Raw genomic sequence first — 13,686 nt, 5'->3', positions numbered from 1 at the left:
TGGTCATTTTTACATCCTTTGGATTTCAGCTGTCTCTCCAGTTCTTCAAGTTTCAATTAGCATAAATATCTGAAAACATGATTAAGGTTTTGAGGAAAATTGAAGCATCTCTTGGCTCCCCTTCCATCTGCGCTTTATCACCAGGACCATATCAACGCCTTAAAATAGATGTATGCAAATTTGCTTTATTCTAGAATCTATGCTTCTTAGGCACTTAACATAAGTACAAGAGGCAGTGACTCAGTCTCTTCTCTCATATTTTTAATAATCTGCACTGCAGAGAGGGGGAAATGTTCTCTTTTTATTGGGGACCATGACTCTGCTATACTCCTTTCAGCTCTCCCTCATTCAGCTTTCAGAACCCCTCCACTGTACAACGTGCAGCTGCGCTCGCTTCCCTTCAGGGGCCTATCTCTATCACTTATTTTTCACAGAAGAGTGGTGTTCATAAATCTTCAATGAGTTCATGCAGGATCTCTTTTGCCAAACCCTCCCTTGGGACATGTAGTAGTGTTTCTTGAGTGGCGCGGCCATTAGGAAATAACAAGGAGTGCAGAGCCACGGAGGAAGCGTATTTCCAAAACACTGGGAAACGAGTGAATCATGCTCAGACGGAAATGTGCCCACGGGCCCCCGAGAGGCTAAACATAGCGACACATTCAAATGGGTTTGATGCAGTCGGGATGGCTTAGCCTACTGTACGTATTTCCCACTGGTGTAGCATCTCACTGATGACTCCCTCATCTCAATCCAGCTTGACCTGCCTCCTCTTGTAGTAATTCCCCCCTGAACTCTTCCCCCACCGCCGTGGCACAGAAACCCCCTCCGGCCGCAGAACACCCCCCCCTGGTTCCTGCTGAATCCTCCAGTCTTTCTCCTCCTCCTCCCCTTTTCCCCTCCGTCCTGGTTTTCTGATGCCAAGGCAATCCAGCAATTGTCCCACATAATTCCCCAGCCTTCACCCTGCAGACCATGTGACATCTGCTCCCCGGCCCAGTGCTCGCTCAGCGATTATAGCACAATCCAGGAGATTTAGCCCCAGTAATCCACCCACTACCAGGCTGAGGAAAACACACCCTCTGTCGTGAGGACCGGGGGCGCGGGCAACGTTTTACTCCTCACACGCCTCCTCGTGATTGTATCGACATTTGTGTTTTAATTTGTTTGAAACCACTCAGAGACATACAACATACCATTCAGTCACCCACTGTGGGACCAGTTGTTGAATGAAGGAAGTTGTTTACAGGATTTTACCACCCGTGGTTACCATCAGTTTGGGCCTTAAAATAAAACAATATCTACTTGTGACCCCTAAACAGTTTTTATTTTCTTCATCCTGAATAGGTAACATGATTTAGTCAATACAATAAGAAGAAAAAACAATTTTGTTATCATGGTTACGGATTTATATGAGGACCGCTCAGGTTTATCTTGTGCTCCCTTGTAAGTCTCTCAAACCAGCAGGTGTAAACCACAGCTGTAGTCCTGAATTAAAAGAATAAATGAAATCCCAATAGATAAAAAGCTTTTGGTTAATTTTTGCTTTGGTGTTCAGCATTACCTTAACATCGTAAGTTGCCAGGCCTCAGTCGCTCTGATCCCGGCTCCGTCAATGCACCAGTTGGCATCATGTCAGCAGTTAGCATACCTACCAGTACTTTGGAATCCAAAGCGTTCCAGATTTTCAAGACGCAGTGTAATTTCTTACTACTGTGCATTTGACTTTTGGATGGTCAGTGGGCAACATGTTAGTTGGCTTTTCAGCTCAGGTGTAAATACAGGGTCAAAATTCATGCTGGTAACTTGTAACGTTGTGAAACCTCACTCTTGAAAACATATATGCATACATTTTTATTACACATACACAAAGTCTGTGCGTGGCAGCTGCCTCCTGCCAGAGCTCGACGAAAACTCAGAAACTGATAAGAGAAATATAAAATGTAAACTGCGATTGTTCAAAAACTGTTCAATATATGAAGTTTTCTGAAGTAGTTGAATTTCAAAGTGGTGAAGGTTTCGTTCCTGTTCATTATTTCAATTGGCTGAATTTTAAGATTAGATATTGATTATTTTGGCGAGAAATACCAATATTCGTTTTGCAGACCAATGCTGATGTGTTTCAGAGGTGACAAATATTTTTATTTTATTATATTACTTATTCTTTTTTTTATTCTTTTCTTTTTCCACCAACTGGACTCAATAATTCTGGACTCAACTTGTCAAATTGTGATCACACTTACATATCAACAAAAATGATTACTACAGTTATGAATCTAAAACATAAAAGCACAGCCGCACGGTCCATTCAAGAAGCTATGAACAAAGGGGTTCTGTCACTTGTGTATTTAATGTTTTTTTGGGGGGGGGATCTCAGTGTCACAAACACATGTGGCTGATTGACAGCAGATTTGAAGAAATCGGCTTGCAGCAGTGATGACAGCGTTCAGTTTACTTTACAGGAAGGTGCCAAAGAAGTGACCTCGGTTATCATAGCGTTTAATGCTCTGACGGGTCACGCTCTGACAGGAGGGGTATTATGAGTAAGATAAAGGGGTGAGAGGTCGTCCTGCAGCTGCAGCCAGTGTGCTACAACTGTCTCTGCATTAATTACATTTAAAGGGCTTTTCCTGGAGCGATGATTGAGGTAACTGAGCTGGTGGCATACCACTAATCCTGGGTGAAGAGCAGCAGCTTCCACTGTGTCATAGTTGTTAATTAAGGGCTCTTAAGAAATGATATTCAGAGAATTTTCTTTTTTTTCTTCCTCCCAGGTCTTGATTTCAACCTAAAGTAGTATCATTCCCTAGCACATTTCCACCTTTCCACTTCTCCCTCTCCCTCTTTGGTTTCCTCCCCTGTGCCTGGCCTCGTTATAAACCCCTCCAGCATCCCGTCTCCTGTCAGTGTCGAAGGGATTATAGCGGTTGCCCGTGACTCACCGCCTTATCAGTTGCGGGCAGGGAAGCGCTTCGCAGTCACGCCGCATCCATCGGTGCTTTCTCTGCAACAGGCTGGGCAACGGAACCTCCAAACAACCCCACTCTTACATACCCGGCACTTTACACACTTCAATCTGCATATACACCTGCCCAGATCACTCCCACACCTATGATCTTCACTACTTAACCTTCAACCCCACATGCAAACTCAAGCACTTTCAAATACTCGCTTAAGATCTCAGTGAGGAGCTCAGGAAACGGGAGAGTCCTGGCGTGTTGAGGTGCAGACGTCGGATGTTTGATGGCGGGGCTGTATCTGAGGCTGCGATGTTAGTCTCTGATAATCGATCCCCCCTGTTAGCACACAGCAGCCCTATCTGTCAGGAGGATAGGTGTTAGTGAGGGGCGCCAGGCTCTCGCTGTCAAGGAGCTAATTTGTTCATTCTCTGCGGATGTGTCAGGCCTCTGCAGATATCAGTTGTTGTGTGATTACAGGAAAATCACTACCTGCATGTTCTGTCTATTCTGAGCATCGTCAGACGTTAAAATATTTTTTGCAGAGAAGCAAATGTCAGCTAATTTGTGGGTAAATCCTCCTGTAGGTAGAGCAGAAAAGGGGCCGTCCACCTGTCACTTTCCTGCCGCTCGCCGCTGATCAGTGTGTCTCGGTTTCACGTGTCGACGGCCGTGTCTCCGCATTTGAGACGCCCTCTGTGAGCGTTCTCCCTGTGATCTCATCTCCATGCAGACGGAGCGTCTCTCTTTCGCCCTCTCCTCCTCCGCCTGATGGATTTAGCGCTCAGACGAGGCCGTGCCCATGCATCCCAATGACCCTGTTCATAAATAATGAACCTGCGTGTATGCGTGCGTGTACGTCTGTCTCAGTGCATGTTGATCAGGTGGGTAGCACTGACCCCCCCCAGCAAGAGTTCCCACTATCACGTGCACAGTATCACAAGTGGGGCAGGGCACTTTGAATTTGACTTTGCTTTCCTTCAAGGGCTGTGTGTGTGTGTGTGTGTGTGTGTGTGTGTGTGTGTGTGTGTGTGTGTGTGTGTGTGTGTGTGTGTGTGTGTGTGTGTGTGTGTGTGTGTGTGTGTGTGTGTGTGTGTGTGTGTGTGTGTGTGTTTGTGTGTGTATACACAGTTTTGTTACCTTTTGGGACCTTTTCCAGTAAAAACACTGACCTTGTCAGGACCCTAGATCTCATGGGGACCAAAGCCTGGTTCTGATGTCCTACTGAGGCAAAAGGTTACTTTTGAGGTCCTGGTTAAGGTTAGGTATAAGATGTGAATTGTGGTTAGGTAAGATTAAGGTTTCTGTTTGGCTGTCCACAATGAATGGAGGTCAATGCAAAGTCCTAATAAGGATAGCTGTGTAAGCCTGTGTGTGTATGTGTGCAGCTATCTTTGTGAGGACCATTGTCTTATAGAATGAGGACATTTTAGCTGGTCCTCACTTTCTGACCCACTTCCAATCGGTTGTGTGAGGGTTATGCAAATGAGTGTCCTCACTAAGATAGAAGTACAATGTTGTGTGCGTGTGTGTGTGTGTGTGTATACGTGTGCATGATGATGATGATGATTTTCACTCTGCCGTATCCAAATGCTACATAATTATCCATTTGCTCTTTCAGGACAGGATTACACGGGGGATTATTAGCTGCCATACTCTTTCACTCTTTCTGTTTGTGTTCACAGTTTTGGAGCTTATGCGGTAATGCTCTCACACCGAAACGTGGCGTTTTCGGCAAAACGGGGGATCTCCAGACCATCCTCTGCCTCGCGTGCGCCAAGGACGAGGTCACGTATTCAGGGGCCTTGAACGGTGACATCTACGTGTGGAAAGGGATCAATCTGATGAGGACGGTGCAGGGAGCTCACGGGGTGAGTTTGAAACCCATGCAAAAAACAAATCGGAGTGTTTTGCTATTTGTGGCTTAGGCTGCTGAACCATTTGTACGAGAACTACAATAAAAGCATTTCGTAAACTTAACCGGGGTCGAAGCCACGCACGCTGGCTTCGTTTGAATCTGCTCAGTGGAAAAGGATCAGCCTTTTGCTCAACAGGATTAAATGATATCTATGGGATCAACAGCTGGGTGAGTGGATGGGTGGATGGGGGAGGGGATAATAACTACAGTGCATGTTCATCGCTGCTTTTTGTTCCACCGAATACCTCACTGGTGCTTTAAGGTGCCTCTCTGTGTATGCACAGTAACTTTCAGGCAATTGTCGCCTTTAGAAAAGCTTTGTATTGATTGATGAAGAAAGTATAACCCCCTGATACCTAGTGCTGCGTTATCTTGAGGCCAAAGCAGCAGGTCTGACAGCCCTGTTAAACAAATGCCTGGCTGAGCAGCAGCACTATGTACTCTGTAGCTGGGGCTGGTTCTGCTGTTGCTCATTTATTGCACAGATCCTCACTGACAGCTTGTCATTTCCTCCAGTCAGGGATTTTCAGCATGAATGCCTGTGAAGAGGGCTTCGCCACCGGGGGCCGAGACGGCTGTGTCCGGCTGTGGGATCTCAACTTCAAACCAATTACCGTCATTGATCTCAGGGAAACAGATCAAGGATATAAAGGTGAGGTCAAACTGGCCTCTTTTTCTTTTACCTTAAACCTGAGTGAAGAGAGGTCACAGTCCAAACTGCGGCCTTCCTGAGGCGCTGGAAGAATTGTATAAATGTACGAAAAGAAAACCCTGTTGGATGAAAATTCCATTTCTGTCCTCCTTGCTAACACTTTCTTTCTTCTTCTCTATTTTCTCCATCTCTCATATTTGTAATCTGGGACCTAACAGTAGCTAGAGGTGAAAATAGCCGAGGTGGGTAAAGTCACTGAGGGCGGAGTTAAAAACCATGTCAGTCTGTTCGTAAAAGTCCTCACATTGTTCTGCTTCCTCTTGTTAGTAAGTCTGAGCTCTGTTTTACACCGTATACAGATGTTGTATTCACATCTGTATACAGCACATGCATTCTCCATCCTATTCTTGCTGTATTACCCAGAGGCAGTAGCAGATCGGCATGACAACATGTCCTGTCATTGTATTTCCTGTTAAAAACTCCGCCCTAGGTAGCCTGCAGATCGCTGTTATCCGCTACTGTCTTTATTATATCCCTGTCATGTCTCTTATAATTATTGTAAAAGCATTGGCAAATGTCTGTCTGCTTTCATGTTTACATGTTTTCTTCTGTATTCTGCTTGATTTTTTACATTTTCTATGTGTTTGTGTGTGTGTGTGTGTTTTTTTACATAGGGCTGTCTGTGCGGAGTGTGTGCTGGCGGGGCGATCACATCCTGGTGGGAACACAGGACAGCGAGATCTTTGAGGTGGTGGTCCACGACCGAAACAAGCCCTTCCTCATCATGCAGGGTCACTGTGAGGGCGAGCTGTGGGCGCTTGCCGTGCACCCCACCAAGCCTCTGGCCATGACAGGAAGTGACGACCGCTCAGTCAGGTGAAGCCTCAGTTTCTTAAATACTAGGCAGTTATACCGACTGAAATAAATAACTGAAAACGACAGTAGTTAGTTGTTTGTTGTTTACCCGTTATTTCTCGAGGATGAGAGGAAACATTAGTCCATATCTTTTGAAGGAGATTTTGACGCAATCGGTCACAATGGCCTCCGACGGATGCAGCCCCTTTAATTAAACACATAATATTTTCATACCAACCGACCAAGAAAGTGTTCATAGATAGTCAATGCACAATCTTAATAACAATGTGCCGTCAGAAACCAAACACAGGACAGAAACCACAAACAGCACTGCCTCTTCATTTTGTACTTGCTGACTGTTTTCCGGTTGCATCTCTGCTCTGGTTGTTTGACCTTCTCTCTAATCTCATCAGTGCTTCGCCTCTTCATTTGTCCTCCCCCTCCTTTGTGTCTAAAGGATATGGAGCCTTATAGATCATGCTTTAATAGCCCGCTGTAACATGGAGGAGCCCATCCGCTGTGCCGCTGTTAGCACCGATGGCATTCACCTAGCGCTGGGAATGAAGGATGGCTCGTTCACTGTTCTAAGAGTCAGGTGGGTCCACAATTCAAAGGGCCAATGGGAAATTTGCCCACTAAAATGAAAAGGCTCCATTATATTGTGTCAACTGTAACTCCCAGTTCAGGCTACGTTTCTCTGCCTTTCTTCAGAGATATGACAGAGGTGGTTCACATCAAGGACAGGAAGGAGGCCATTCATGAGCTCAAGTATTCTCCTGACGGGGGCCATTTGGCTGTCGGCTCCAACGATAACTCAGTGGACATCTACGGTGTGGTGCAGAGGTACAAGAAAGTGGGCGAGTGCATTGGCTCCAACAGCTTCATTACACACATGGACTGGTCCACAGACAGCAAATACCTGCAGACCAACAACGGCAGCGGCAGGAGGCTTTTCTACAGGATGCCAAGTAAGTACAAGGCCGTCAACGTTACCAGCTGAATGAACCTTACTCCAGGACTGATGTCAAAGAAGTGTCTATGGTCCAATGTGTTGTTACAGAGCTGCTTTGTGAGATAAAATATGTCTTTCCTCTGTTGAGGTGGGAAGGAGGTGACCAACAGGGAAGAGCTGAAGCTGGTACAGTGGGCGTCGTGGACGTGCGTGTTGGGCCCCGAGGTTAATGGGATATGGCCCAAGTACTCCGATATCAATGACATCAACTCTGTGGATGCCAACTTCAACAATCAAGTCTTAGTAACAGCTGACGACTATGGCTTAGTCAAACTTTTACGATATCCATGTATAAAAAAAGGTAAAGAAGACCTCAGTATTTAACATTTCTGACTTTATTATCTTGTGTGGTACTGATATGTTTCCTCTTCATATTAGGTGCAAAATTTAAAAAGTATTTAGGTCATTCGGCCCACATAACCAACGCTAGATGGTCACATGACTACCAGTGGGTGATAACTATTGGTGGTGCTGATCACTCCGTGTTCCAGTGGAAGTTTGTTCCTGAGAGAAAATCTAAAGAAGCTCTGCATATAGCGCCGCAAGGTGAGATTATACCATCCCTCATTCACTATTTATATCATTTTTTATTGTGATGTGAGATTTTATATTCCACTCAAAATTGTAGCATTTGCATTTTACCTTGTTATCGTTTCATTAATGGAATATTGCAGTGTTGTGTTTAAATGGAGATATGTGTGGAGACCGGTGGCGCCCAAATACAAAATATCAACAAATACCATGAAACCAAAAGCCATAACTGAATTTTAGAAATTGGAATAGCCTGTTGTAGCATGTAGGCTAGTTGAAAACTGTGTCAATGTGAGAGTTAAGGAAATGTAACTTCCTTGTAAACCAGTGAATGCTATTTATTATCTGAAGTACATAGATTAATACCCATAGGCCATTACGTGATGTTACGTACCTACATGTATTTGGTGGTTCTTTCTTCTAGTTGTACTTTTCTTTAAAGAGGAGATTTGAAGGGTGACATTGACAAACAAAACAATGTGACCCTATCAAAAGAAATGTTTACTGAGTAAAGAACATACTTTTTTTTTTACTTTAAGTAATGAATGTATGATTTGCTTACTTGTTAGTCTGGTGGCCTCATCGGAGCTGTGCTGGCAGCAGCCAGTTAGGCCAGTTTCCAATGATGCTCAGCTGCTGATGTCTATGAGAGGCAGACTGTTTACTGGCGGGGCACTGAGTTCAGGCCGCTGAGTTTCAGTGAACGGACCAGCTACCTTTCAAATAAACGCTGACCACAGGGGCACCTGGCCAGTGAGACTTTAGAGGGAGCTCCCCCCGGTCCCCACTTGGCAGAACCACCAGTGCGTGGCTGATTACTTATTTCAAAAACATCAGTGGCCCTTGCCAACAAGACATTATCAGATTAGGCTAAGTGGTGTATCCTGATGTCTACTCAATCATCCACTCAAGTAATGCAGAACAGAAGTTGCAGGAAACTTCCTATAAGAAGCAGGTTTATGAGGAAAAAACAATTATTCACTTTCTTACTGAAAGTCAGATGATGATACCACTTTGCTGTTTGTGCCAGGAGGAGATCATCTTGTAGCATGAGGGAATCTAATATTAAAAAAATACACAAATTAAAGTGAGAAATAATACCAGGTATCAAGAGTCATTAGTATCAGCGTCTTTCTGAGTCTTCGGGAATTGTGATGTAATTGTAGTAAATAATGTCTCACAGCATTTCTTAGTTACCTATAAAGGTTTGTATGACTGTGGCTCAGTGTTACGTAACGTGTGGGCCCATACTGCTCCCACTGGCCTCGTGAACTGGATGTGCTGAACCACCACAGAGCAATGTAGTAGATTGTTCCCTTCCCGTACTTGAACTTTTTTTTTTTTTTCTGAACTATCATTTCTGTAAAGCTCTACAAAGGAGCGGCCATCACATTAATTAAGACAAATCTAATAAAGTGAACGAAGCTTGGAAAGTATAATTGCGTTGTCATTCCCAAGTCATATTTTTTCCAGAGGCAGAGCGCAGCTGTGCTTTGTGAAATTAAAGTACATACTAACTGCCTTTCCTTTTAATTTCCCTAATGGATCTTCTGAGTAGCCGCCCTCAGCTGCCAGCTCTGCTTATTGCCTTGTCTTGGCATGGCCTTGCTGTGCTGCATCAGCACTTTTATACATTTGTCTTGAGCGATGTCACAGTAAAGCACGACTGCCTGATGAATAGGAGATGTCACAGTATTATTACATGATCAACCCTCTCTTCTGCTGAAACAGGATGTAGTGTATTTTCTTCACTGTGTGTGTGTGTGTGTGTGTGTGTGTGCAGTGGGACACTTGTCTGATTTAAGAGGCACTGGAGGGTTTTGTTGGTGAGCTGTGATTCAACCTTGGTTCTGCTTGCAGAGACCTTGGCCGACTCGAACAGTGAGGAGTCGGACTCTGACCAGTCGGACGTGCCTGAGATGGACTCGGAAATCGAGCAGGAGACGCAGCTGACATATCGACGACAGGTTTGTGGCAAGAAGATTCCCCCTTCCTTTGTAAAGCGTGTCGCAACTGAAATATATATATTTTATTGGATAATACAGTAAATCACTTTTCTTTATGCGTCCAGGTTTATAAAGAAGATCTACCTCAGCTCAAAGAGCAGTGCAAAGAGAAGCATCGAGCAACAGCCATGAAAAAGAGGGAGCGAGCGCCAGGGAGCAGGGTGAAGCTGCACTTTATTCATGGGTAGGTAGCGACATCATGGGCATCTGTAGAGATGGTCGTCCACTAACCAGAAGGTTGGTGGTTCGATCCCCAGCTCCTCCAGTCCAGTCCGCATGCTGAAGTCTCCCCGGATACTGAACCCCAAATTACGTGAATGTGTGGTTTGTGCTTGAAAAAGTGCTGCTTTGTATGAATGTGTGTGTGAATGGGTGAATGCGACTTGTAATGCAAAGCCCTTTGAGTGGTTAAGCTCTATATAAACACAGTCCATTTAGCATCATAGAATTTCCAATTACAAAACTGAAAAATATATTTTGATTAGCCAATATTTTTCAAAATCTCACTTTACAATCAAGCCCTTATTATCTTCTTTCCCTTAACTCTCCCCTTAAAGCCTAGCATGTGTTTTTTCTCTGCAGCTACAGAGGCTACGATTGCAGGAGCAACCTGTTCTACACGCAGGCCGGGGAGATCGTCTACCATGTAGCTGCCGTCGGGGTTGTGTACAACAGACAGCAGAATACCCAGCGTTTCTACATGGGCCACGATGATGACATCCTCTGTCTGGCTATACACCCCCTCAAGGACTTTGTAGCAACAGGCCAGGTAGCTGCCAGCGCATCTAACATACAATATTAAAGCTTTTGTGTGCGTGCTCCTTGGAGTTGGGAGAGCCTTGCTTGTTTTATTCATTGCATTATAATTTTAGCATTTAAATAAGTAAACTTTTAATCTTTTTGTTTATTCAGGTTGGCAGAGATTCTGCCATCCACATATGGGACACAGAAATGTTGAAACCCATGTCCGTGTTGAAGGGCTTCCACCAGCTCGGAGTGTGCGCTCTGGACTTTTCCGGTAACACCCAGTTCTGCTTTCTCAGATTGCTTTTAGTTCACCTGTCAAGACAGATTCGATATAACATCCACAAATGCTTCCTGACACCCTGTTTTCACGGAAGATTTTAAAAAAAATACGTCTTTCAGATATGAAAGAAATGAACAAATTCACCCAATTTACAAGCAGCACTGAGAAAAGCTTCTGCAGGCTTTTAGTCGCAGCGGCCTGACAGCATCAAGGCGGCGCTGTTCATCTCACATTCCTTAATTGGCCCCGGGCAGGCGCAGCACGTTGATCTGTGTGTCAGTGTCAGTGAATCACCTGCCGCAGATCAAACCTACTACGCTGCTTTCATGTTGCCGACAGTCGAACTTCACTGAAAGCATGCTGAGTGGTTTTTTTCGGTTTGCTCTCCACAGCGGACGGGAAGCGGCTGGCCTCGGTGGGCCTGGACGACAACCACACCATCGTGCTGTGGGACTGGAGGAAGGGGGAGAAGCTCTCTGCCATGCGGTTAGTACGGTCGTATTTCAGGTGTAAGGGGGGGGCAGGTCCTGTTGCTCTCCCATGATCTCTTCCCGTTAATTCTAAGGATTGATTGGTCACTTTTAGTTTAAATATGGACATTTACAGATGAAGGTTAAATTGAAACCACTTTGCTGTGCACGGCTGACAGCCTGATTGATGGAGGAGGAAAAAAGAGAAGAGGAATTATCTTTTAGATTACATGCTCCCCTGCAACGCGTAACCCTGCCACAGCCTGAATGGTTAGAGTAGGACTTTGCCCCGAGGCCTCGACTGTATATCCATAATTAAAGAGCATTACTTTCAATTTACATCTTCTATTGGATTATCCTGGTGAGTTAGAGCTTCCTAATATATATTAGATTTTATTTTCATAAGGAAACATATTAGGAATGTGTTTTTAAGGATGTGTCGGGTTTCTAAGTTACAGACAATAAGAGCAAATGGGTTCGAAAAACAAAGTGATTATAGGATAGATAAAAAGTAATAGGAAGTCGTGAAAGCAATCACTCACACACATCGTACACATTTGTCCTGACGACTGAAATAAAGTGGACCATAAAGACTGAGAATAAAAATGTCGGACAGCTTCAAAGTGTATTAAAGATAAAGGAAGACTTACTCCAGTTGCATTTGTGTCACAATTCTGAGCTGAGGTGCTGAAACTGAAGTTCACATCCAGTATCCAGGGCTGCAAAGCATGAGAGGAGTTCCTTTGTTCCGAACATAATGTAATGTTCAATTTACATAATCACCGGCTGTTTCGTGGCAGAAAATATTATATAATCTGAAAAACCAAAAAAAGACCCAAAAGTATCTAACTGGCAAACATCTGCATCCCAAAATATCCTTTGCTTTTTGCTTTGTTGCTCATCCTACTTGATGTTCACATTTAGCATCTACTACAATGAAATCCTGCTAGTTCTGGGCAGCACATTTGCAGGTTGCTCTCCCATGTGTTGTGTGCCAGCCGCTCACTGTAGCTCAGGGACAGCTGCACTGATCTCTCCTTTCGCAGACCCTGGTGGGCAGCGCAGTGAAGCGGGCAGACAGAAAACGGGACCTGACAAGAGCCTGGCTAGTACGCTGCCAACGTCTCAGCTCCGGCTGAGGCGAGGAGAGGAGTGGGTGGGAGGAGGAGAGGCGGGAAAGAAGGTGTAGGGTCAGGATATGGAGAGCTGGCAGATATGATAACGAAGGGAGAGAAAGAGAGAGGGAGGAGAGGGGTGCGATATTTCTGGAGCTTCACTGAGACTAATGCAGCAGCACAAAGGGCAACAATTAGAGTTGTCAGACACGGTCCATTGCATCAGGCACGACCAGCCACTGATCCTTAATGTTCATAAAGTGTAAAGAAGGAGACAAAACAAGAAGATAGTTACACTTTGCTGGATTCTTCCTCCGGTTTGTTTGTTAGGGAGCTGAAACCTTGTTATCATTGTAGGTTTCGTCTTTAGGTTCCTGCTAATTGTTCAGATGGCAGCTCATAGCACTGATTATTGTAAAGTGAAAAATGATGCAGCAATAGGATTTAGTCCACAAGATGGAGGCGCACTTTTTCAGTTTTCTGGAGGATATGAGTCAGTTTGATCTTGTTCACTAGGTTTCCTGTTTTATTTAGTCATATTAGATTTAGTGTGTGTATTACAGGAGAGGAGGAAGTTCTCAAAATTTTACTAGAGTAAAAGTACAAATACATACACAAAAATGTACTCAATTAAAAGTATTATATTATTTCTACTAAAGTTAAAGTAAGTACTTGCTTTTAAACATACCTGGAGAAGTATTATTATTGTCGAATGTAGCCTATTCCTGAATGCAGCGGTCTATCACATCATTATGCCGGTGGCCTCTTCTGAATCCTTTGTTTAAGGAGGCGGGGTCTAATGTTGCCTGCCCACTCTGATTGGATCAGTGGACCAATTCCACTCTTGTCATTGATTACTTTTGAGAATATAAAAGACATTGGGAAGATGTAACATTATGCATTGTAAAAATGTAGTGGAGCAGAAAGTGCAGATACTTACTGGCATATGTTATATATATGATATATGGATAGGTGTGTGTGTGTGTATATTTACACACGCACTTGGATATATTGTTATGATATAAAGGAGTATATGTACTTCATTAGATCCTACCACTGGTATATTGAGGACATATTATGTAAGATAATTCAGCAATATTTGAATCCTATTTTACCATCATTGTCGGCTGCTTTGTGTGCTTTGGC

General features: G+C 44.2%; 1 protein-coding gene across 8 annotated transcripts in view; it reads left to right on the top strand.

Moving 5' to 3' along the window:
• eml5 (EMAP like 5) overlaps positions 1–13,686 on the top strand; it is a 48,575-nt gene that overhangs the window by 20,586 nt on the left and 14,303 nt on the right. For 5 of the 8 annotated variants that reach the window (XM_034577178.1, XM_034577179.1, XM_034577183.1 and 2 more), the window contains 13 exons: positions 4,640–4,825; positions 5,389–5,524; positions 5,743–5,766; positions 6,199–6,400; positions 6,837–6,974; positions 7,091–7,347; positions 7,480–7,692; positions 7,770–7,937; positions 9,783–9,889; positions 9,994–10,112; positions 10,511–10,697; positions 10,841–10,946; positions 11,348–11,441. In XM_034577178.1, coding sequence (XP_034433069.1) covers positions 4,640–4,825; positions 5,389–5,524; positions 5,743–5,766; positions 6,199–6,400; positions 6,837–6,974; positions 7,091–7,347; positions 7,480–7,692; positions 7,770–7,937; positions 9,783–9,889; positions 9,994–10,112; positions 10,511–10,697; positions 10,841–10,946; positions 11,348–11,441 — 1,937 coding nt within the window. The remainder of the gene's footprint in view (positions 1–4,639; positions 4,826–5,388; positions 5,525–5,742; positions 5,767–6,198; positions 6,401–6,836; positions 6,975–7,090; positions 7,348–7,479; positions 7,693–7,769; positions 7,938–9,782; positions 9,890–9,993; positions 10,113–10,510; positions 10,698–10,840; positions 10,947–11,347; positions 11,442–13,686) is intronic. The other 3 variants (XM_034577184.1, XM_034577182.1, XM_034577180.1) reach the window with 2 other exon arrangements.

The sequence above is a fragment of the Hippoglossus hippoglossus genome, chromosome 22 (genome assembly GCF_009819705.1).
Source record: "Hippoglossus hippoglossus isolate fHipHip1 chromosome 22, fHipHip1.pri, whole genome shotgun sequence".
NCBI classification, from domain to species: Eukaryota; Metazoa; Chordata; class Actinopteri; order Pleuronectiformes; family Pleuronectidae; genus Hippoglossus; species Hippoglossus hippoglossus.
The sequence above is the reverse complement of the archived record's forward strand: the minus strand, read 5'-3'. Positions and strand labels throughout refer to the sequence as shown.